Source organism: Pipra filicauda, unplaced genomic scaffold, assembly GCF_003945595.2.
Source record: "Pipra filicauda isolate LSUMZ 115617 unplaced genomic scaffold, ASM394559v2 scaffold154_size2910363_pilon, whole genome shotgun sequence".
Classification (NCBI taxonomy): Eukaryota; Metazoa; Chordata; class Aves; order Passeriformes; family Pipridae; genus Pipra; species Pipra filicauda.
Genome location: NW_024104040.1, coordinates 1,951,072 through 1,975,912, shown reverse-complemented (window position 1 = coordinate 1,975,912; position 24,841 = coordinate 1,951,072). Strand labels below are relative to the sequence as shown.

Here is a 24,841-nt window from a genome sequence, read left to right as displayed (position 1 = left end):
GTTGTCATTACCACAGTTAGTAGGATGAATCTTGAAGTCTGTCTCAAGAGGCACTAGGGCATGAGAATCATAATACCTTAAAATAGACTGCCATGACAGTTGAGAATAGAACAAAGATATATCCATCTGTAGCTGTTGTTACTTTAACAAGTATGTCACCTACAAATAGCTAGCATTCCTCTATATTTTAATTATACTTCTTCCTTCTCAGTATATGGGACTGGGATTTGTTTAAAAAGATTTAGAGGCTTAATAAAATTCTTCATGGGGAATTGGTTGTCAGACATTCCATTTTGCATTGAGTCCTCAAGAAACAAATAAACAACAAAAAGACCCATCAGTGGCTTACCCTCTTTTGCCTAGCCTCATCATCCACTTAATTTCATGGAGTTTGCAAAAAAATTGGTTTATTGTTTTAGATAGTCAAGTCTAATGCTGAATATTAAAAAATGCAATTATTGGAGCACAATCCAAAGTTATCTATTGCTGTTATCTTAATATTTAAATTAAAATAATATGAAAATATATTAAAAATAAACCCCACTAATGTGGCAATTTATTTTATTTATTTATTATGTTTAAATGTCTTTAAAATTCTATTTATTATTTATTCCTAAGTCATTATGACTATGTTTAGTATCAGTTTTACAAGTTAATGGGACAAGTTTTAAATAGAACATTTTAATGTAAACCTATTCTTTTGAATGGATGACCATAGAAATTTTGTTTTGTTTTTAAATTAGAGTTTTAATGATTGGACAGTACTTCAAGCTAAATGAAACTCATATTGACCAAGTCTTCTCTTTAAAAGTTTACAGCTTTTGTTTTAAATGTCCCTTTCTAGGCACCGAGCCGTCAATCTCTTTCTTCAAGGCTATGATAAATCTTGGATTGAAACAGAAGAACACTATTTTGAAGACAAACTGATAGAAGACTTAGCAGTACGTCTGGGTGCAGAGGGTCGTAGGAATGTGTTAGCATTCATCTTGTATAGTAATACTTATGTCTGTGAGGTACCTAAGACATCACCTAAGTGATCTCTACCCAAAGGGACAAGCTATAACTAAGTCACTCTGACAGGTTTTAAAAATGACAAGTGATGGAGATTCCAAAATCCCCTCAGGCAGTCTGCTTCAGGGCTTCAAACACCTTTTATAAATCTTTTATCTAAATTACATACCAGTTGCTGTAATTCCTCAATCTCTTATCTTCTGACCTGTGGAAAAGGGGAACAGCCTATTCCCTCCTGTTTTGCAACTTTGTGTATTTTAGGACTTCATAATCCACATTAAAGCCATTTAAGTCAAAAGGTTAGAATATGAAACTAGAGGAATTCTGGTCTTAGATTAATCAGTTCCTCAGAAGCAGACAGTCTGCTTCTTCTTCACAGAAGAGCCATGTCTTTAGCCTGGTAAATCCCTGTAGTGATTTTCAGTTAAGTTTTGTTCCTCAGTTCTTACAATCGCTTCTCTGAAATGTAGTTCTTTCATAGGTCGGGCAAGAACTAGTACTAGGAACTGATTCAGCCCCTGAGAGGCCCAACAGAACACAGTCTGAGACCAGTCTTTTTATTGTGAGAAGAGCCTACTCTCTGCAATAGAGAGAGGAAAATTGCTACTAGAAAAAATAATAGTTTGCTTTTGCTGTTTGAACCTTATGCTTAAAACCAGCTACCTAGGTTGTGAAGAATTTTGAAAATATTTCAAAATATTTCATATATCCCACCACACTGCAAGTGTTTTAAATAATGCAAGTTCATTGTCAAAAATAATTATGTTTTAGCAGTTGGGAGCATAAGTGTGCAGATATGGAATATGGAACAACATAGTTCTTTTTATGTGTGCATGTGTGTGCAAGTATGTACATGTAAAGAAATAACCCAGCATGATCATTTAGTTACACTCACATAAAGGGTTGTCTCCTTACCTCCTCTATGAAACTATATATTTGTTAAGTTTATGAAGAACTCCTTTCCAGAAGGTAGCTTGAGTGGAAAACTGTCTCAGAGAAGACAGAAACAGACAAGACTGGCTTCTATATCATCCCTTACTAAAAGACTACATGCATTCCCTTGAAATTCCTCAAAGATACAGATAAGTGTGCATCCATCGTTCTCTTAAGGAGAGATGTACTACATCTTTCATTGAAAAGAGAAAAAAACCCCTATCTGTCTTTTAAATAAATTTCCATCACATTCTTGCTGCATTAGAGCACTCACCTGGAGAGTGAGAGTTTGAGGTTCTGTTGCTCAGCTCTGTGGAGCTGACCCAGAGTGCTTAGTGGACTACATGAAAGACGTGGTTGTGTTACTGATGAAGGTTCCTCTTAGAGAAACTGTACCCTAGTGTAGCAAGGAGTTAAAAATTTGTTGGACTGTCAAGATGGAATCACAGACCAGGCTGTGGTGGCAGAACTCATCTTAAAGGGCAGAAAGGAGGAGCCTTGAGTTCTCTGATATATACTTGAAGGATTGTCTGAAGTTTCTGACCTGTTTACATATTAGGTAGAAAAATGGATCAGTCCAGAACCCAGAAACTATAGCCAAGACTTCCTGTCCTTCAACTCTCTGTGGTTAATAAACTACAGTCTTGTATGCCATAGTGAGTTCTTTCTCAATACTGAGAATCTTAAGCATTCTTTTCTGGTATAAAAATAATAATTTAAAGGGAGAAATACAGTCAAAGCTGACTTTGCCTCATTCCTGACTTTGCCAGATCTAGGCAATTTATAGACTTGTGGTAAGAGCTTTTTCTGGGATGTGGAAGTTGAGCATTTCCATCCCCTGAAAGCAGAGAACTAGACTTTAAACTTGCTGTTTTGTTCCGTGAATCTTCCATCCTTAAGTCTGTTACACAAAAGTGGCACTGCTTCTCCCCTTTATGATATTAAAAGAAGAAAGTATAAACTTGTCCTCTTTTTGAGGAGCTTAATTCTGCTAATTCTTAACTCTAATTCAACAAATCAAGCCTCTAAGGGAACTAGATTGTAAATGTTTGATGTTAACACCATAGGATATTCAACACTTTTTATTAATTGTTAAAATGCTTCTACTTTAATAAATAGTTTATACGAACACTTAACCTTATTTGATATAATAGTTGATTAGTTTTATTGCTAGAAATTAATGGACATAACAACTTATAAGAACAATGCTTAATAGCCATTTAAAAATTAGATTTTATAAAATTGAATGCTTTAAACCTTCAGCATTTTTTTACCCTCTTATGTTGCATTCAGTTAAAGATTTTTATTTTACAATTAAATAACTATAGGGGAAATGTCTCAAAACACTGAAAATTAAGAATATTTATTTCCCAGAAATGTCATAAAATCATTTGATTCCAGTGTTCATGCTGTGCTTAATAATGAGTTCTGCTTAACTCGGTCATTGGTGAATTTGATCTTCCATTAAATTTTAGTAAACCTATGAAAGCTAGTAACACATTAACACAACTTCTGACCTTTTACTTTATCAGTTTTTATAGCATTAGAGAGGTATTCTGGTTAATAACATTATGAAGTATAGAATACTGCCAGTTAATTAAAGAGAAAGGTCAGGATTCTAAATGAGATTGAAATAAAGCGCAAGGGAAGACATCCATAATTGTTCTCATGTTGTTATTGATACTGTAAATATTTTCACATACTGCAAAATGTAAAATGAGCCTTGTATGACCATCATAGAGTAGCATGTGAAAAAATGGTTGTGCATAGATGTCAACTAAAGTGAATTCTCAGCTGCAGCCACTCATGTTTGATACAGCTGAGTGGAAAAAGATGGATTTCATAGGCACATAGAAAGGGTAGTGCACATAGAGATCTATAATCATTCCCACAGGAATCTGTTTGTCATGCAAAGTTTATTTTCTCAGTAGGCAAAAAATCCATTTTACTTATATCTCTTACGTCACCAACCCATCCTTATTGCTTAACAGATAAAATTTGATAATATAATAATGTGTTATTTGTGCTGTCTTACTTGTGCCGTGGAATTCTTTTTAACTGTATTTTAGTGTATACTGCTGGGTGAAAACAAGGAAGAATAGTGGGCATAATTTATGCAACCAGTTTTCTTTGAGCTACTAGATTCTTTGTAGAAAAAAATGTCTGGACGAAGAACTTTTGTTACTAACTTGATATGCAAAACTTACTTTCTGAAATGTCTTTTTGCAAAAGATGAGAAGTCAGAGGGCAGATTTGTATAGATTCTTTTCAAAACGCTGCTTTGGTGGTTGACATTATAATCTTTAGGACTACATTTTTATTTTAAATTAAACTAACTAGAGCTATCTAAACCTGAGAGCAAAATAACCACATGAAAAAAACCTGACCTCTTTATGCATTGTATCTTATTGAATGATATATAATACTTTTTGAACATTACAGTTTTGTCATCTCCTAAAATTCTACATCCTGTCAGCATTACTGTCGCTGGTACATATGGCTCCTTCTCTCTAAAACTATTGGTGAGCTTCAGATTTGGATTTCTTCTCCTTTGAAGTCTCTCGGAGTTCCTCAGTGAACATTATATCTGACATAAGACTTGAAACAGAGGATTCTCATTTTTAGCTGATGAAGCTGGTTAACATAGCGAGCAACAAACAATATTATAGCAAATGATGGTATCTGGTTATCACTGGTTTTGGATAACAAAGTAAAAGATTGAAGTTATTTTCAGAATCTAGGGAAGAGGGTTAGTTTTTATGAGGAGAGGAAATCCAAAGCTTTGCAAGTGGTATCATCTCTGTGAGTCTTCATGGTCATAAACACAGTCAGGGTTCAGTATTTTCACACTTTGCTTGGAACTTGCTTCCTCCTGGTTGTCCAAATCAAAATTATAGTTAATATTTAATATTTAGTAAATTGCACAGAGTAAAACATTTTTTACTATAGATAATTGAATATACTTTTAAAATCTTTTTTTTTTCTCTAAAGAAACCTGGGGAGGAACCACCAGAAGAAGATGAAAACCTTAAAAGAGTTGATCCTTTACATCAACTTATTCTGCTATTCAGTCGAACAGCCTTGACTGAAAAATGGTAGGGATGGTGTGAGAGACTTCAGAGTGTATGCAGATTTTCAGATTACTCCTGTATTTGAAGTTATATATGTCCCTTTTCAAGTGAGATTGCATAGGCTAGGCCAAAACATGTGCATATGAACATATGGTGAGTTCGAGTTATGCTCACACCTCTTTAGCTTGTGGCATGTAAAGAGATTTTAACACGACTTTTTCACAGTTATGAATGCTGTGTTCAGGATGTACTACACCTCTGTCTTCTGTCTGTGTTCTCTATTGACAGTTATATTCTAAATGTGAAATACAAGTATATTCTAAGTATAATTGAAAAATTAACGGTGTTCATTTTTATGAATTTTTATGAATTCATGTTTATGAATTTCTGAGTACTTTGTTTATAGCTGGCTCTACTTTTCCATTTATATGAGTTAATCAAGTCTTCATTTTCCAAAAATACTTTTGTAATTAATTGTGAGCATAGAAATCCTTTAGAAATATTTGTAAGATATTTAAAACTATTTTAGCACTTCAGTTCTACAATAATGACTCTAATCTTGTTTATTTTCCCTTTCCTCTCTCTATTAACCAGTAAACTGGAAGAAGATTTCCTGTATATGGCTTATGCTGACATTATGGCAAAGGTAACTTGTTTGATATCTTTTGCGTATTTTCTGTTTTAATAAACCTAATGAAGAAGATCAAGAGAAAATATTTGTTAAGTGAAGGAAGGCTTATGCCCTCCTCCCTCGCAACTTATCAGTAAATGTTTTCTTTCTACATGATATCAGAGCTGCCATGATGAAGAAGACGATGATGGTGAAGAAGAAGTAAAGAGTTTTGAAGTAAGATTATACTTGTTTTGTTTTTCTTGTCATGTTAGACATTATTTCATAGCTTCCAGCCGACATTTATGTTTCTTGGTTCATGGCTTACTGCAGCTTATTATGCCAGTGAACTGCATGTCACAAGCTGGATTGACAGATGTGTCACCAGATTAATATTAGTAAAACAAAAACATACATAGTATCACATAATATAAGATTATATAGAGAGTAGTTGAATGGATTTTACATACTTATCTCATTGACTTTAACTTTTTAGTTGTTGAAGATAACTGTTATGGCTAGTAACTTATAATAGAAGTCTGATAATAACAGACTGTATCTTTTAAAGTACTGTGCCCTACCTTTAGTTTGGATTGTTAAAATACTGAAAGAATAATGCTTTTTGCAGTAGTCATTTTCATTCAGTACCAATAATTCATACGGAAGTTTTATGTTCACATGTATATTAGTGCTTCTTAATAAAATATGAGCTTTTATTCATCAGTACTGCTAAGCTTTTGCTTATGTTGAGAGTAGGAAATCTGTATTTATTGTTGTTCGATGTTGAGTTTTAGTGATCATCACTGTATAAGGATATGCACAAGAGTTGACTACAAGAGTAAGAGATGAGTCCTTGTCATGTGTTTGCTCTGGGATCTGTCTCTCTTTTTCCATTAATAGAATGGAGTCTGTTAAAATTTGTCTCTTCTGAGGGACACTGAGGGAATTATTTTAACGTATTTCATAATACTACAATTCTGACATTAAAAGTTGTCTCATATCTTTCAAAGCAGTTAATACTTATATTTCATATCTTTACTAAGCCACAGTAACATGAAATATGTACTTTTCTTATTTCTTAAAAATATTTCTAAATGTACTGATTGATTTCATATAAAACACTCTATGCTGTTTTGATTTTCAAGGAGTGGTTTGGGTTATGTTTCCTTTTACTCATGTTGTTTTGTGCACATCAAATGTTCTGTATGTTTTCTACATGATGCTGCATGAGATAGCACTGAAGTATTTAACTACATATTCCCTATTTGACTGTATACAGAAATCAGAAAGAATAGCAATACTAAATTCTTTTCAGTCACTCAGAAGTTCAGTTGAGTTACAACTAATATACCCAATATATAAATTTTTGTTTCTTGGCAAATATCTAAGTATGAATCCAAATTTCAGTGTTCTTTTTTTTTCCCCCTGAAAATGCAATGTGTGACATATCATTGACTAAACAAAGAATATTTGTTTCTACGAGCTTCTTTCACTTAGCCCATATATGCTTGTTAGGTGTCAAAAGTCTTGTGCTTATAAATGTGAAAATCAATAAATAGAAAGTCATTGAAATAACTGAAAAAAATTATCAGTAAGGAATTTATTAGTGCTTCTTATCTAAATTTTAATGGGTTCTTTGTTCAGCATTCAACTTTTTTGTTTTGAGAGATCTTATTTATTTGTTTTTCATTATTATTTTTTCTATAGCTGTGAAACTTATGTTTAAATAATGTATTTATATGTTCAAAAGGCAATTTTGTGTATGTATTTGGTCAGTCACCTGCAGAAAAAAATTTTGGACTTCTTTTTCTTATTACTATTTCGCTTCTTGTCCTTGCCCTTCCTTAAGGTGACAGGATCACAACGCAGCAAGGTAAAACAAAAAAAAAATATGTGTGTATTTGTCTGGGTCTAATTTTGTGATTTTTCAGGCCCAACATCTTGGATAAGTTCAACTAAAGGGTCTTGAAAATGTTTTTAACATTTCAGTTCCAGCATGACATCTCTACCAAACTCTTCTTGTGCACAAACTCTCTAAAGACTCCAAGAATTATTTATGCAGAATATGTCATATAAAATAGTGTTACCGTTTTGGGGGAAAACAGACTTTTATTTGACTTATTCATATTGTTTTGTTGCCTTTTGTGCATCAGTTTTCTTCTTTCTGGTTATAATTTAATCTGACTGATTAAAACAATTTATTTGACTCTTAAGGGAAAGTAGTTGGACTTTTTTTCTGTATCTTAGCAGACAAACACTTCTGATACAGTGGTAGAATTCTGTTTCCAATGTTTATCACAGAGAGAGCATCAATCACAGTTCATCTCTGATTCAGATCCTTTGGAATTGACTAAGTCCTTAGCCTTCATTATGACAGTATTTGATAGAAACTCCTTAGCTACTCCTTACCTGAAGTGATTCCTAGTTGTTCCAAGTTTTCTCTAAGAACATAGAGGCAAGAGCTCTGAAAGTTCACAGTGTGAATTATTTTATTGGCTCAATTTCTTATACAGTCTGTTGTGTCCCATCGTGAAAGTCTCACCATTTGTCTCTATAAGGTGTTCCATGGCTTATTCAGCAGCCTACTTGCCTACTTTATGCAGGTAGAAATCTTAGTTCCCATTGTTGACTCAGGCTGCTTGCTGATAGTGCTGCAAGGTTGATACTCTGAGAGAAGGTGTGGTGTGTGAGGTCACTAGTTTTTGTTTCTGAGATGTTTAAATACAGTTATTTGTGCTAAGTAGAGATGACTTACTTGAGATTTGGAATGCACGGATTTAACTAATGGTCAGACTCCAGTCAGTAACGTCAAATTTCATTGCCTGTGGCAATGTAGGGAAACAATTGTAAACTTCTCCATGGAAAGAGCAAGATGATTTTGGTGTTTTGTTTGCTAGCCTTCTGTTAACATTCAGATCACAAAAGAAAGGGGTTCCCATACAGCTATGGGAAGAGATGTATTTCAGGATCAGCTTTACCACATACTCCTTCAAAAATTTGCACAGATCTGTTCCACCTTCATACAAGAAAGGCATTATCCTGGAAGATGAGTGTACAAAGATTCACAAAAAGTTATTTAAAAAGTATTATAAAGCCACAAACACAAAGTGCATATTACAAAACTCTAAAGGAAATATATAAGCAATCTAATAATATAATTTCTTTTATTTTTAATTCAAATAATGCAACTATTCACATACTAAGTATCTATCACTCTGCTTACCTGGTTACATACACTAAATGTTATATGCTCCATAGAAAATTTTCTGTCTTACTGACTGAGGAGTGTTTTAAAAGGGAAAAAGAAAGCACAACAAGAAACAATTCTTGCTTCTTTCAAACGTGGCAGGAAATAGTTGTACAGATATGAAACCAGATATACCAGCTGTCTCTGTGCGTGTGTGTGCATTTGTGTGTTTCTTTGTGTCTGGCAGTCTGCCTCAAAATCCAGTGTTGAAGGCAGTTCTTTTAATCCGTGCTATGTGTGCATCTGAAAAGACTGACTGTTCAGTTTGTATGGGAATCAAACTCTACTGCTCCTCTAGGCTTTAAAAATGTTTGACGTTTAAAGTCCTAAATCTTTTCACAGAGCAACAGAGACATTTGAGCAACTTTAGAATGCCAAGTGTATTTTATTGACAATTTTCATACCCATATCTGGTGCAATGTAGTCTCATTTTTGTACAATTAATCTATACTGGGATCACTGTGTGGGCAACAGGGAGGTGACAATATAAATCCACAATAAAGTTGTCTGTGTCCTACTATGTTCCTGTCTTGTTTACCTGCTACTATTTGCTTTGAGTTATAACAATTGTACTTGCCCCTTGCCCTTTGTCTCTAAGTTAACTTTCTGTCATATTGAACAAATGCTCAATTGTCTCCCTATAGAATTGGTGTCACAGTCCCTTTTGATTCTGTCTGGTAGAAAATTCTTTCAAATTGAACCATTTTACTACTGAATGCAAATAGTTTTCTGCATCTGAGTTGCTGACTCTGCTGGTTGCTACGTATTAATATGTTCTAAATATGTGCGGGATGGGAACTCAGACAAAAGAGTCAAAATCTATTTCATATTTTTAAACTCAATTGTATTACATTGATTTAAATTGACTCTTCAGAGAAGAAAAGAAATGGGGGAAATAGAGCTTCCTTATGCTAGTTTTTTTTATTCCTGTTATTAGTAGCAACTTTGTTGATAGACTTCTGTATTCGCTACTTTTTCTGTCAAAATGATGCATTATGCTATCACTTATCTGAGGCACAGAAAGATTTTCAGTTTTACATACAAATAATGCAACCTCTTAAAGCTCTAGCCTGTTGAACATGTTACTGTTGTCTCTTACTGTCGCAAATCCTGAATAAACAGAGTAACCATACACCATGTATTTACAATAAGTAACTAGTGTTGCTCAAGGATTACAGGAATTAAGGTCAGACTCCATAATCAATTTATCAATTCTTAGGAATTAAACATTTCCATTAGTATGTAAAGATGTGGTTTTTATTAGTTTTTCCTATCTGTAATGGAATGTGTGCAACCTAGTACATGGTTTTCACTCTAAAACTACAGGATGAATTATTTATGCATAGACTCATAGAATAGTTTGCATTGGAAAGGACCTTTAAAGGTCGTCTAGTCCAAATCCCCTGTAATGATCAGTGATGCTTCAATGATGAAGTCCAAAAGGAGTAATTTAGGGAAAAATCAATTTCATTTGTGGAGCATAAACCAGCATATACTGAACTTAAAGGGTTAAATTCTAAATAAAGATGTATATAAAAATACATACATAAAGGTTTTGCATGAGTACCTGATGTTTTAATTACATAGGTTTTACTCATGCATGTCTGACACCGAAATGAACACAAGTTTTGCCAGTGTAAGGCTCGTCTAGTAGAATTTGTTCTCTGGACTAAATAGAAGTCTTGAAAAGTATAAAATATGAAGACAATTCAAAGGAGAAGGATTCATATTCTAACAGTTGAGTTGAAAGTAATTTCTTCTCTTTCCATCTTTTTGTTCATTCTCTTTAACTTAATTTCATGATTTCATATTAAAAAAAAAAAAAAGAGAGAATGCTTTGTAAAAGTGGGATCTTATGCCAGAGGCAGTCTGTGGCTTGGAGCTTAGTGGTGACAGCAAACAAACCTCTCCATATGTCTTAGCTCCAATAGAGAGTCCAAGTATCATTGTCTGTATGGGTTACAAAAATGAAGAATTTCAGTGACATGCTTGTCAGTTAAAGCTTCTCTTTAGTTTTAGCAAGTTTGTTGCCTACAGATCCAAACAAAAAATTGTGGTTTTTTTCCCCAATGTATTTTGGCATACGATTGCTTATAATGACTTAACACCCCCCCCCCCAAAAAAAAATAGATTAAAGTAGGAAATGTTTGGGTCTCTGCTTTTAAAGGATATATTTCAAGAGTTTCCTTGATTTGGTAGGTTGCTGGAAAAAGTCTATGATATGAGAATACATGTATATACATGTCTAAGTAGTCAGCTTTTTCACATGTGAATGGAAAACATCCCTGATAAGATAGATTTGGTCTTCAATGAGGATTTTTTTGGTTTTGTTTTTGCCTTTTTTTTTTTTTTAAATTCTGGTGAACTATTTTAAATGTTTCATTTAGGAAGTACTTTGTTATTGTTGTGATGGTTTTGTAAATGACAGAAAACTCAAACCATTGCCTAAATATTTTGGTAGTTTTTTTGACATCAACAGGCAAGCAAGTGGATAAAGTGCAAAAAGCTGAAACTGGTAGCACAGATAACAGTGTAAGCACATCTTAGAGAAATGGGCATACCTTAATTATTTAGTATACTTGTAGGCAGTGGGTGGCCCACTTCTTATAAGTGCTGCCATCACACATATGTTTTATATATATGTATTAACTTTTCATGGAGAAAGCAGCAGTAAAAAAGCATTATCAACCTGAAGAAGGAACCATGATCTTTGGGTGTTATCATCAAAGACTGGTTTTAGAAGAAATGCTTTTGGTGTTTCTTTGTTGGTGTATTGGTTTGGTTGGTTCGTTTTGGTTTTCTTTTTTTGCTCTGTTTTGTTACTAATTACCCAGACATCTTGATTTCCATTGGAAATGTCAGTCCTCTCATTTTAAGCTGTTCGGCAATGCCTCTTTTGACTGTTCTTCTATTGTGCCATTGCAAGAAGTTAGTCTACAGATTACTCAGATGCGTCCTCACTGTAAGCATACTTATAAACTCATCAGAAAATATCAGATAATGAAAGTAGTATAGCTGACATTAGGCTTGTGAGTAATAAATTTTGTAGTGAAAGAAAGATGAAAAATTGTTGAGTCTAAAAGTAACTAGAAATAGGAAAGAGTTTTTAAGAAAAGAAAAGAAACACTGATCAGTTTTCAGTGACATCTGAAGCAAATGAAAATATTTTATTGTAGCTATTTGGAACCTGTGATGTCATGATTTTGTCATGATGGTGGTTTGTGTGTGTGGTGTGTGTATGTGTGTGTGTGTGTGTGTATGTTTCTGTTTTGCTTTTGTTGAACTCCCAGGAAGAGGTTTAAACATGAAGGCAAAACTTTCAAACCTTAGCATGGCTAAATATGAAGCAACGCTGCCATTTTTTTTTCCTTTTTGTGCCTCCATCTAGATCTGTCACATTATTTAAAGCAATTTAAACCGCAATTTAACCACAGGAGAGCTAATAGTGTGAAAAGAAAAACAAAACCTGATGAATTTTGTTTCCGCAGCACGATATTATCAAAGATTTAAGAAACAAATTTGCCAGCCTCGGCGAGAACTCTCTGGTAACAGCATTAATGTCTGTGTTGGTTTGCTTTTGAGTTAAAGGTTTCTTTTTCATTCATTTGAACATATTTCTCTTTTATACCTCTTCTTTTTTAATTTATTATTCATATCCTCTATTTAGCAAGCCTTCATTTTTTAAACCTCTTCCATCTTCCAATGTATTTTTTCCGTAACTTGGATGGAAAGTTTATGGCAGCAAAGCTGTCATTCTGGCTACTTCTGCTGCAGCTGTTCCTGCTTTTAGGTCATACATGTTTTGGGCGTTGTGTTTTTGGACATGATACTAACTGACTGTGTCATGTTCCTTTTGAGTAAGCTTTTTACCACGCCATCTGATGGACTCACTGTCATAGGGCTCTATGCAACTTCCATTTTGCAACTTATACTGCTTAGTCATCCTCAATTCTCCAGCAAACTTCAATTAACTTGATGAAAGTTCAAACTCATCTGGAATTAACTGTGCCTTTATGTTTGCTCTTTATGCTCTTCTTTATGTTTTCGGTAGTAGTTTAAATGACAAAAAACAAACTTCACCATTGCTCAAGCAACGCCATGCAGTATTGTTTGTTGCCGCTAGAGATTGCAAAATATAAAAGCACAGTGTATTCTATCAAATATTTTGTTAGCAGGGTGGGCAATCTATATTGTAATATAATTATATGTTTTGAAAAAAATTCTGAGATGCTTCTGTTACTCTGGTATTCAGCAACAACTTGCAACTCAAGAGCCACATACTGAGCAGTATGAAGTTATGGTCACGCTATAGAAGATAATTAAGAGTATGAACTGTTGCACAAAAACACGGCATAAAAGTGCAAGTTTGATACATGCAGTATATATATATATATATATAATGAACATGGGCTTTGAACAATTGAGATGACTCTTTCCAGATAAACTGCTAAAAGCATATTAAAGAAAAATACCAAGTGGACCTTATTTCTTGATCCTGTTAAATATTTGTTCAGTAGCATTGTATGTATTAAAATGGTCCATGATGTTGCCATAGAGCCCATATACTAAGAGAAAACCAAAAACTTTTGGAGGACTGATAGTAACTGAATTCTCACTTTAAATGACTGGAATTTTTATTCAGGAAAAAGAAATGGAAAAGCAAAAACTTTTGTATCAACAAGCCAGACTGCATGATCGGGGTGCTGCTGAGATGGTTCTGCAAACCATCAGTGCTAGTAAAGGTAAGGTTTTGGTACGTAGATTAAATTTTAAACCTTATTTCTAATGAAGTTTGAAATGATTGTGTTTTTTATTGGCCAAAACCTGCAGATGTTAGGCCCTGAGGTTTGCTTTCAAAATGAGTTTCAAAAATTGCTGACAGCTAATCCAGAAAAGTATTATGACTAGGTCTCGAGAGTCTATTGTTTCTTTGGTAGTTATTATTATTTTTTCTAGTGCTAGTTGAGAGGAGGTGTGAAAAACTTCATCACTTTAGCAGTATGCCATGACAAAAAGGCCCTCAGATTCTGGAATGTGTACAGTTTTGGAGTAGATGTAGACTTCAGTCCTTTTATTATTCCCCAAATATCTGCTTTATTGGTGTACTTTGATAAAAAATTTCAGAAGTGTAAACGATGCTTTTGTCCCTTAGAAACCATCTTACTCTAAGGTGTGATACTTTCATTTTTACTTCTGTGGTTTGTTTCCACAGTAGTGATGTTTTAAAAATTCCTGTTTACAAATTTTGTTTACTGTGACTAAATGCTTGGATCATGTAATTTTCTGAAGAAACTGGAAAAAAAATCTGGACTGGCATGCAGAGGAGACACATTGTTCAACTTGATAGCTAGCTTAAAATTGTGCACCCAGCCTTAAATCAACTGTTGGATGCTCTAGCAGTTGAAACATGATTTATTTTCACTGAGTTCAGTTCTTCCTGCCTTATATCTTACCTCTTTTGTGTGCTGCGTATACATTACACTATGTCTATAGGCACTCGGGAAGATATTAAGTCACACTAGAAATTATGAAGAGTCTGCTTTACAAGTCATTGAATGGTTAAATTAATAGAACATTCTTATTTTATATATGATCTAAACATGTATTTTAAAATAATTTTTAAGGTGAGATGGGGCCAATGGTTGCAGCTACCCTAAAGCTAGGAATTGCCATCTTAAATGGAGGAAATTCTACTGTTCAACAGGTAAGGTATTAGTTTCTTTTCACCCACTCTAGTCAGTATAGATCTTTATACCATGGTCATTATTATTGTAGTAGCGCATTACACAGTGTGGCTATTTGTCACATGCTGTTTATCCTCTTACTCTTGTTCCCAGAAAAAAAATAGTATACCAAAGTATCTTGTTTGGTAGGTATCTATTTCTTATTTGTATACAAGGCTAAAAGAAATTTGTTTTGCACTTGAGGTGGAAGGAGGAAGTTTTATGTCATCTACTTCTAGAGGAATTCTTTGGGAGGGAAGAGAGTAGTTTGCCATTGTCCTATAGTCAGCAGAGCAAAATTACTGGCCCCAACCTTCACCAAAAAGAATGATATACAATTTCACAAGTCCTTAGCTTATGCAATGGAGAGTCTTCCTGATAAAAGCAGAGTACTCAAGCTTGATTCATCAATCTATAAGATAATTTGGTGATCAGTGGACAAGTCTGATACGTTAAGAGTATCCTGTTGAAGAGACTGATACAGGGTACATTCAGTGTACTTTACTAGTATAGTATAGTACTAGTACTAGTACAACTATACTAGTTGAAGATTCCTGAGTCAAGAAGGCTTCATAGCTGCCATTCCTAAATTACTGTAGGACAGTTTGAAGTATACAAACAACTGGAAACAGCTGAAGTCCCAAATTAAGCAGACACTGAAGCAGCTGAATGCAAATAATGTTCTTTTCTGGGGCTATCGTTATGAGGAATTGACCAGAAAGGCTACAGATTGTGCTGAAAATATCTACTTGAACCAATGCCTGTTCTTTGTGATGTCATGATATTAAATTAGGAAAATCATGACATTTGTACATAGTAATTTAATTTGAAATCCTACAATCAATTTTGTTTAATTATTTGATAGTCTTAACTGATCAGAATGCAGGAAACAATTATTAGTATGGTTACATTAATACTAATGCTACTAATCTAAATGGCATACTTAGACATATAACATGAAAGCATCAGTAGTACAGTTTGAATTCCTGTTTTTTTGAGTTGCCTCATTTCTACCTGTTTTCTCTACTGTTATGCTCATCTTTCCAATTTTCCCTTAGGTCCTAGAATCAACTCTTCAATCTTCCTTGGGAAGCATGATATGGGTGGGGGGAGAGGTACAGAAGTGGTTTTGAAAAGGCATCACCATCATCCTCTGGAGTTCTTTGCTTTGATTAGTGTACTGCTGTTGATGGGGGTATTCTTTTTCTGTGATCTTGTGTCTACTTGGGATTGTGCTGATATGTTTTGTTAATACTGTATGCTTATGTGCACTTCATTTTGGAGGTTACTTATTATTCACTTTTTCTATTATTTTTGCTATTTGCAAAAATAGTTTTACCTCATTTGTAACATGAATTCTTGTAGCTTTCCTACTAAGATTGATCTTCAAGTTTGTGATTTTTGCTCACAACTGAGACTTCTGGTGTCATCCGCTATCATCACTCAACAACACATTGCATTCTAGAATAAAAGTTCACTCCACTGAATAAATTCTTGTTATTACAATCTGTTTTCAGATAGGTATTATGCATTGCAATAAAGCTAAAACAAATTTAAAAAATGCTCAAATTGCTATTACAACTAAAATAATTTAAAACAAACTGAGGCTATAAAAAACCCAGTCTGGTGTTGAAACAATAATGTCAATACAAATTTTTGGCCTAGTAGTGGCAAGATAGCATTTATATTAAACACTGAATTCTGCTGGCTGTGTTGACTTTAGTTACTATTTTTATTTTTAATGCTTTAGGAAGGAATATCCGAAATAGATGGCGTTTTCTGTAAAGTTGAGCATTAAATATTATTTTTGGGTTTGATACCTGGATTTTTCTCTGCAGGACACTTATCCAATTTGTAAATATTAGAGACATTTCCAAACACCAGCATCACTAATAATATAGAACCTATATAGTATTAGGTTATCTAAATTAATACATACGGATAATAGTTCTCTGCATAAATTCTTTGTGTTTGCTGCAGAAAATGCTTGACTACCTCAAAGATAAAAAGGATGTAGGATTCTTTCAGAGCCTTGCTGGTCTTATGCAATCCTGTAGGTAAGAAAGTATCTACTTTAAAAATTTATTATTTTGGATTTGTATTGTATTCCATGGGATTTGTAATTTTGGAAAGATACTCTACATAGTTCTTACAAACAGCACTTGGGGCTTGCAATGTGCTAGATTTGGGATAAAGGATGGGGTGGTGCTTGTGGTGTGAAAGCCTTTGTGATTTGGATCTACCGCTGTAAAGGAGCTCTTGTCACAAATGTTTATGTAATTCATGTCTACCTGAGATATGCCAGAAAACTACTCCAGAGTTAGGAGCATTCCTCAGAGGCAAATCCATAACTCTGGAGGTATTCTGTAATCCTGCAGAGACCAGGTTAATGACCAATGTTAAGTAATCATAAAGATTTTGGGAAAACCCGACTTTGTTAGAAATATTCATAGGATTTTTTTGAAGGCAGAAAAAGGAATGTGTATAATTTTTTTTAATAAATTGTGGAGGTACTGTGACCTTTTTGTCCATTCATGCTTATTGACAGTTTATATTGATTTCATATATAAATATATATTTTAGATGTTTTATATGTAATTCCTAAGAATAAACCGTATCAATAAATAATGTATTAATGAACATAAAACATAGGACTATAAAGGACTTCCTGGATCGAATGTTTAGTCTTCTTGTTTTGTCAAGGGTACCATGTTATATACTTTTTTTCTTCTCTGGCCAAGTTTCGTCTTGAAATCAGTGAGATTTCTTGCCAGCAGAGCTGCTGTTGTAGTTCTAGGTTCATCTGACTGTCATAGGCGTTCTTGCTTATGAACTAAAGTTATCCATGGTTAGCTGACATGCAAAGCCCTGGCAGGCGGAACTTCACAGGTTCACAAATGGAAATGTGCAAGGTATATGTTCCTTAAATCTAGTTGGTTGAATACATATTCCCTTTTGACAGCTTCAGTTTTTCAGAATGTGGTGGGAGGGAAACATGAAGTGGAGCTAATAATGACAGTTTCTTAATGGACTTTACTGCTTGGGATGAACTGGGCTATCATGCAGAAGTAGTCAATAATATGGCTTCTTTGTAACACCTAAAAATGAGTATGCATATTAGAAACATATGCGTTCACTTTTTTTGTTCAGTCATAAAATGCTGAATTCTGTTGTCAGTGTCAGGGCAAAAGCAGGTCAAGTCTGTAGAGCTGACTTTTGTAATCTTTTAGCAGATACAATACTAAGCCACTGAGATGTATCTTCCTGATGCAAGTATGATTAGAAATTTAAATCACAAATCCTTTTTATCTTTCAGAAAATTAAATATTGCATACATTTAATTAATCATAGGACAAATGTCGTTTTTCTCACTGCAGTGTTCTTGACCTGAATGCATTTGAACGTCAGAACAAAGCAGAAGGCCTTGGCATGGTGACTGAAGAGGGATCAGGTACTATTGATTCAACAGAAATTTTCTGTGAACTTTTATCTTAACATTTTGCAGAAGCAAGCTGAAAGAACCAAGGGGAGGTTTAGGTTAGATATTAAGAAGAGATTCTTCACCCAGAGGGTGCTTGAGCACTGGAACAGGCTCCCCAGGGAAGTGGTCACAGCACCAAGCCTGTCAGAGTTCAAGAAATGTTTGGACAACGCTCTCAGGCACGTGGTGTCACTCATGGGGCTGTCCTGTGCAGGGCCAGGAATTGGACTCAATGATCCATGTGAGTCTCTTGCAATTCAGGATGTTCTATAATTCTGTGAACTCTGTAAATATATATATAGAGAGGCTGAAGTTGAAACAGGATTCTTAAAAGTGATTTATATTTATTTGATAGGCATACCTAAGCTCATTCTTGTCAACAGTAAATCAGTAGCATGTGTTGGATTTCAGAATGGTCTCAGAGGACTCTTACCCATCATTCTGAAGAAGTGAAGACATTACATGTAAAATTGAAAACATATTCTGATTACAAACAGCAGTGTTTATGCATGTAAAACATTTTAGGAGTCCCTAACCAGTTTAAGTCTAAAATGAAATTATACGTTCCCACCTGATTTCTTAAACTGAAAACCACACAATTTAGTTAAGCTATAAGTTAAATATAAGCGGTTGGGAGAACTGTATTTGCTGTTTGGAGAAAAGCCTACTGGAAAAGCTGTTTCTTTTCTGTTTGTCTTTGGGGAAATATTACAAAATTTTCACTTTACTTTTGACTTTGAACCGATTTAGCTTTCTGCCCTTGTTGTTGTCAGTTCACTGTCAATTCCTTTCTTCTGTCTGACAGTAAGTTCTACTACTCCCTTACTGTGGTTGTCTGGAAATATTAAGTTCATTCTTATTATACTTACGAGAGCTACCAGAGCACGTTTTCTTCCCTTATCCTCAGAATTTTTTACAGTGAATTTTTATAGCTAAATCCTACGGTGACCTAATCTTTTAACATGTTTTTATCTTAAAAACAAGGTAAAAAAGCTTGACTGTATAATACTTATTGCACTTGAAGGATCATAATTCATACCAGCAACACTGTATATGTCATTGTCTGTTGTGCCAGTAGATCTTTTATGCGACCTATTTCTTTAATATTTAGCTGCTTGTCACAAATAATGATTTTTCATGAACTGTTAAATTTGACTGAATGACTTCAAGACTAGTCAAAAATGCTGCTTCTCTGAAAGTGCTCTCACAGTTTAAATTATAGATTAAGTCCTGCCAGACCTATATGAGTAAACAAAAAAATGAAACCATGTGGATAAAATTTGGCTACAAGACTGTGAATTGAGCACTGGTGCAGCTATCTGGCACATAAATTTTGGCCATTACTCTCATGTTTTACTGAGGATTACTCTGTACAATGTTTTGTTCTTTTGGACAATATTTCTATTATTATATGATTAAACTTATTCATAATGTTGGATTTTGAAATGGACTGTCAAGCTCATTTTTCTTTTGACCACTGCTCTGTTTCTAGTGGTGACTATTTTGCATGAAAATATAAATAAACCCTTAAATGCTGCATAACTGACTCTACCAATATTAAGAGTATTTCGTGCTTCCTCATTTGAAGGACTTTTTTTTCCTTTTCTATTTATTTGATGTTTCTCTTTTAGTACAGAACTAATTTTGCCAAAACCAATACTAACTGTACTTTGTATTTTCTAAAAAAAATTTCTCACCTTTTTTTTTCCTTTTTCCCTGTTTCTTTTTCTTTGAACTAATTGTCCTGTTCTCCCTTCCTCAGTCATCACTCATGAGCGTGGTAATTATTAAAAACAACTGCATATTCCTTATTTTTCCTGCTCTTAGCTTTGTGTCAGCACTGTACAGCTCCTGAAAATTATGAGATTTTTTTGTTCCTGTAAGACTGCTAGACTAGTGTGACTTTTCTATTATTATTACAATTATTTATTCTAAAATTCTTGGTTTACATGTCAAATCTCCCTACTTTGTTCTTCCTCCCTTTCTCAGGATTTGCACAGTGATTGACACACTAGATATAAGAGCAGCAAGCTTTTTTATACTTTTTTTTCTTGTTCCTTTTTATTTATTTTCATTTTAGTTAGCCCAGTATTTGCAATGGATGAATGTTAAAAGGAAAATAATATTATATATATACACAAAGCCTTGTGCTATAGTCCTCCTGTAGCCTTTATGTTGTGTATTAAATGTGGCTTTATTGCTACACTGATTTGTGCAAGCACAGGAAATCAGTGGTGGATCCAGTGAGGATTTGAGGGTGGTTAGTAAGGAGAGGATATGCCACTGGCTAGGTTTATCTAATGCAGTCAGGAGTTGATACAAGAAAGAGGTGGTGCATCACTAAATTAGAGAAATCAATACTGTTTGCAGGTGCCTCTTCCTTGTTCAGAAAGCTACTTCATGTGTTAAGGTTGCTATACCTCAAAAGTTCTTTTTTTCAAGTAATGGAAGAACTTTGTAGGAGCAGTTGCCATGACATGTTCATGTCACCATGTGAAAAGGGAATTTAAAATACAAAATGTGTATACCAGTTAGCAGAAACAATAAGCTCAAACACAGAAGTGTCTTTTCATTAGCCAAATGTTGGGGAGGAGGCTGATCTGGTGTTTTATTTGTTTTCTCAGTGGAATTTTTTTATTTGGCAGATTAACAAAATTCTACACAGTAATTAGGATAATTTTCTTTTTGTTTTCTTTGTTACTGAGCAGCAGCAGTGTCAAGATACAGTAATCACTGTCAAAGATTTCTTGGCACAAAGGGATAATATTTGCTAACAGCATCTTTTCTTTATGTATTATTGTTCAGCTACTGAAAATTCAAGAAAACAGGAAAAGCAAATTCAAGCAAAAAAGACTGTAATTTTCTTTTTCAGGGTTACATTATTGTTGACGTTATGCTACTTTCAAATAACTTTTTTTAATATTATGAAGCACACCTTTTTCAATTAATTGAAAAGTAGTTTACCTAAGAGCTGTACAGGTACTGGTGTTAATACCTGATAGCAATAGAAAGCCAAGCCAGTGTGTCTGTGGGGAAAGTCTTGTAGTGAGCAGTTTCAAAGTATCTAGATTTTATGGGATACCCAGGTTCTTATGTCTGTTTGCAATCCTATGAATAACCATCTGTAAATACTTCAAAGAAAGTACCAAAGATTAGAAAGATTTTCTCTCCTTTTTGTTTTTGAGGAAGATGCTTATTTTATAAGTAATGAATTACTCCTCAATTATATTCTCAGGGGAATGATGGGATGTAAAATGTGCATTTTAGTGGTTTCTCATGTCATCTGCTGCAGAAGCACATTAATGAGTAATTGTCATTGAGTTTGCAGCCTGTAGGTCTGAAACTATTATTCCCGAAGTCAAAGAAAAACTGCCGTTGACACTTATGGGAATAGAGTCAACTTTTCCTCATATGCAGTCCTTGTTTCTGGTCCCATGTCAACCTTAGCAACAGATAGAAAGCCCTGTTTTGAGTCAACATGAATATGAGATTTATTGCTCTATTCCAATTGTTTCTTTGTGCTGTCCACATCGTAAGTGCCTTGTCCTGATATTCCTCTGACTGGTACTACCTTCCCTTTTCAAACCCTGGAACCCCCACTGGTAACAACATTGATGGTTCTTTAGCAAACGTGTTTCTTACTTGTTTTTGTGGTGTACTCAATGTTGTTTCTTCTGTATGTATTTTGTTTTGATTGTTCTGTTTCCTTTTCCAAAAAGGAGGGTTCAAAACCAAAGACATGTAGAAATGCTTATTATCTTGCAATGGTTTTTCATTTAACACTCATACTCTTTGCTATTTCACTGTGAGTCACAAAAATCTTGAAAGTGCAATGTTTTTTTCCTTTGGAGAGATTTGTATTACTTGTCATATAAAGTACTAAATTTAAGATTTTAAGTTTACACTTATATTACTTTACCTTTTACCACCCTTTTTTCAGAAAGGTCTATTTTAGGTTTTAATCTTTTAATATTGTATCATGGCACTCTTTTGTTTCTCCATAAGTTTTCGGAAGGCTTATTTTAATAAAATACAATTTTAGAATGAGATTTGATCTGACAGTAGCTCTTAAAGGACTCTCTATCAATTTGAGTGAGAGTGGTATACATGTGATATAATAACTAGCTATACTGTGGGTTCACGTCAGGGCTATTTTCAGTTGTTAACAGTGTGAAATCAGTAAATGTGCTTTTGTTCTTCACCAGCCTCCTCATGCTTAAAGTGGATGTTTAAATTCTGTGTGATCCACTGCAGCCTACATTGGAGAGGTGTTTTCCACCTTTATATCACTATATTTGAATCAGTGTTTGCATTTAAAAGGGAACTGGAGTAACTTCAGAGTTGTTCTGTGTCACCCAGTGAGAGAACAAGTGCTTTCTTATTTGAGTTAGATTGTTGAGAAATCAAAGGTATGCAGGACTCACAATCCAACCCAATATGGTCTATGTCTTGTGATAAGAATAAATTCACTTGCTTTATTTTGTGAGAGCTTTGCTCTTGCTTAACAGCCATCAAAAAGGAGCCGTATTCCCTTTTGAAAGCTGAAAGTATTTGTATATTTTTGTAATATGCAGCATCAGACCCATGTTTCTGAGTAGTAATAGAAGTCAGATCTTTACCACTGAGGATTTAAAAAAAAAAAAAAAGGAGAGAGAATTATTGAACTTGGACACATGCACTTTCAAGGAAAAAACCATGTATTTAATTTTTCATTGAATTTTATTTTCATTCCCTCCACATGATACATCTGTTCTTGTATATCACAAACACAACCTGCCAGTTTTGCAAAAGCTATGGGTTTAAAGCCTTCATGTGTGCAGCCATATAATTTACATACAGCATGAGCAATGGCAGCATTTTAACAGCTAAACAAATATATGGCAGAATATAGCTCATACCAACAGAAATTTGTGACAGCCTAAATTGTACTCTGTGCAGTGTATATGCTTTTAAGTACAATATCTTTGCAAATCTTTGTGTGAACTGGCATGAATCTGTGTGCACAGCAACAGTGGTTGCTCCCATAGATGTTATAGAAAGAAATTGATCTCCACTTCCATTCTGTAGTTACCAGTAAGGCACCACTTGCTGTCAGTAAGTAACATCTGAAAATTAAAATTCCTGTCATTACCAATGTTGGTTCTGGTTGGATTTTGATCAGCTGTAAAAATTGGAAACCAGGATTATTTTAAATCTTAGTGTGGCCAGGTTGTTTGATATGGGGGGGTGGTTTGCTTAATTTTGAAATATGAAAAAATATTTCTAAAAAGAATGGGCCTTTCAATTTATATGTAATGATGCACCTAAACACCTTCTGATTTTGAAGAATTTTTCAATAACTTGTATTCATGGTGTGTTTTATTTACAGTGGAGCTAATAAAAAGACCTTTCCAAGCCCTTCCAATATTAAAAATGGAATTCATTTAATAAAAAAATCCCAAACTCCAGTAAGTGTACTAAAAGCCAGGAGATTACTTCATAAATTAATCTGTATAACATTTTAATTGGAGGCTTGTTTTCCTTCTTGTTCTGAAAAATCTTACTTCCTAAGAGGGCAAGAAAAACAGAGGTCGAAAAATATTAAACTGTAACTTACTCTGTAGTTTTATCGGCTTTGATTCAGTGGTACCTGTATGCGCGAAAAGGTTGGGCTTTTTATGGGCTTGATCTTTCCAAGCAATGTTCCCTGTGAGTTATTTTCTAAAATCATTGCCATCTCAGCAGTCAAGCTAGGTGCATTACACGTGTGATGGTACAGGCTTCACCAAATATTTGGCTTTCTGTAATGCTTGTTTTTGCAATATATAAATATTCATCTAGACCAACAAAGCATGTGACTCCAAGTGTAACTTTAAGCATGAAAGGAATTAAATCAAAAAAAGAGTGACTAATCCTGCAGAATATTCTACACTCTGGCTTTTGAAAAAGATAGAAAGTACACATGAAAGTATCTTGCTGGGCCGAACCTGCATATAATGTTGGATAATATTATCCAGCTTTTAAGAGCACAGCCACCTCCTGATTTTGCCTTCTTGGGCATGTATTGTATGTATACGATAATCAGCTTGGATAGAAACAGTAATTTATTTTTCATTGCTTAATTAGCCGAAAGGCTTTTCAGTCTTCTGTGGCTGAAAAAATGTGTGTCTGATACTTATAAATGCAATGGAGAAAAATGTCATGGAATGTCATTTATGGTATTTGAATTCATCCTTGGAGAAAGAATTGCATATTGTTTACGACTGCCCTAAGTCCACATCTAGGGTTAGGAGAAAGAGCATTTTATCTTTCCCTATGTTACAAGAAATTGTGTTGACATATACCTTAGTGAAGGGTCCCCTGGTCGTCTAGTGGTTAGGATGCGGCGCTCTCACTGCCGCGGCCCGGGTTTGATTCCCGATCAGGGACCCCGGGCAGATGGAGCTCGTCAGCCCTGTAAGGCCATCCATCTAAGAGAAGGTCACTCTAAACAAACCTACGTCCCGAGGACCTCGCTGCCACTGTCCGAGCTTCGCTCGGCCCCGGCAGTTGAACCTTAGGATTAAAGGGTGGGCTCAGTTCAGTGCACACTGTGTCTCACCTAAAAAATCCACTGAGCAGGCTCGAAAGGTAATGACCTTTCCCAAATCTTCGTTCGCGAAGACTGGCCATACTTACCTTAGTGATGTGTACTATTAGTACAAAAGATTATGACTTAATGACAACAGAAAAGAGTGAAATTTTGTACTTTAAAATATTCATATCAGTTTTCAAAATGCTTTTGCT

The 24,841-nt window shown here is 34.5% G+C and overlaps 1 protein-coding gene across 1 annotated transcript in view; it reads left to right on the top strand.

Annotated features, from left to right (window-relative positions):
- RYR2 (ryanodine receptor 2) overlaps positions 1-24,841 on the top strand; it is a 390,151-nt gene that overhangs the window by 326,156 nt on the left and 39,154 nt on the right. Inside the window, exons 74-82 of the mRNA XM_039379059.1 lie at positions 845-941; positions 4,936-5,039; positions 5,610-5,661; positions 5,809-5,862; positions 13,515-13,614; positions 14,497-14,576; positions 16,576-16,652; positions 17,973-18,046; positions 21,614-21,678. Of these exons, the coding sequence (XP_039234993.1) occupies positions 845-941; positions 4,936-5,039; positions 5,610-5,661; positions 5,809-5,862; positions 13,515-13,614; positions 14,497-14,576; positions 16,576-16,652; positions 17,973-18,046; positions 21,614-21,678 (703 nt within the window). The remainder of the gene's footprint in view (positions 1-844; positions 942-4,935; positions 5,040-5,609; positions 5,662-5,808; positions 5,863-13,514; positions 13,615-14,496; positions 14,577-16,575; positions 16,653-17,972; positions 18,047-21,613; positions 21,679-24,841) is intronic.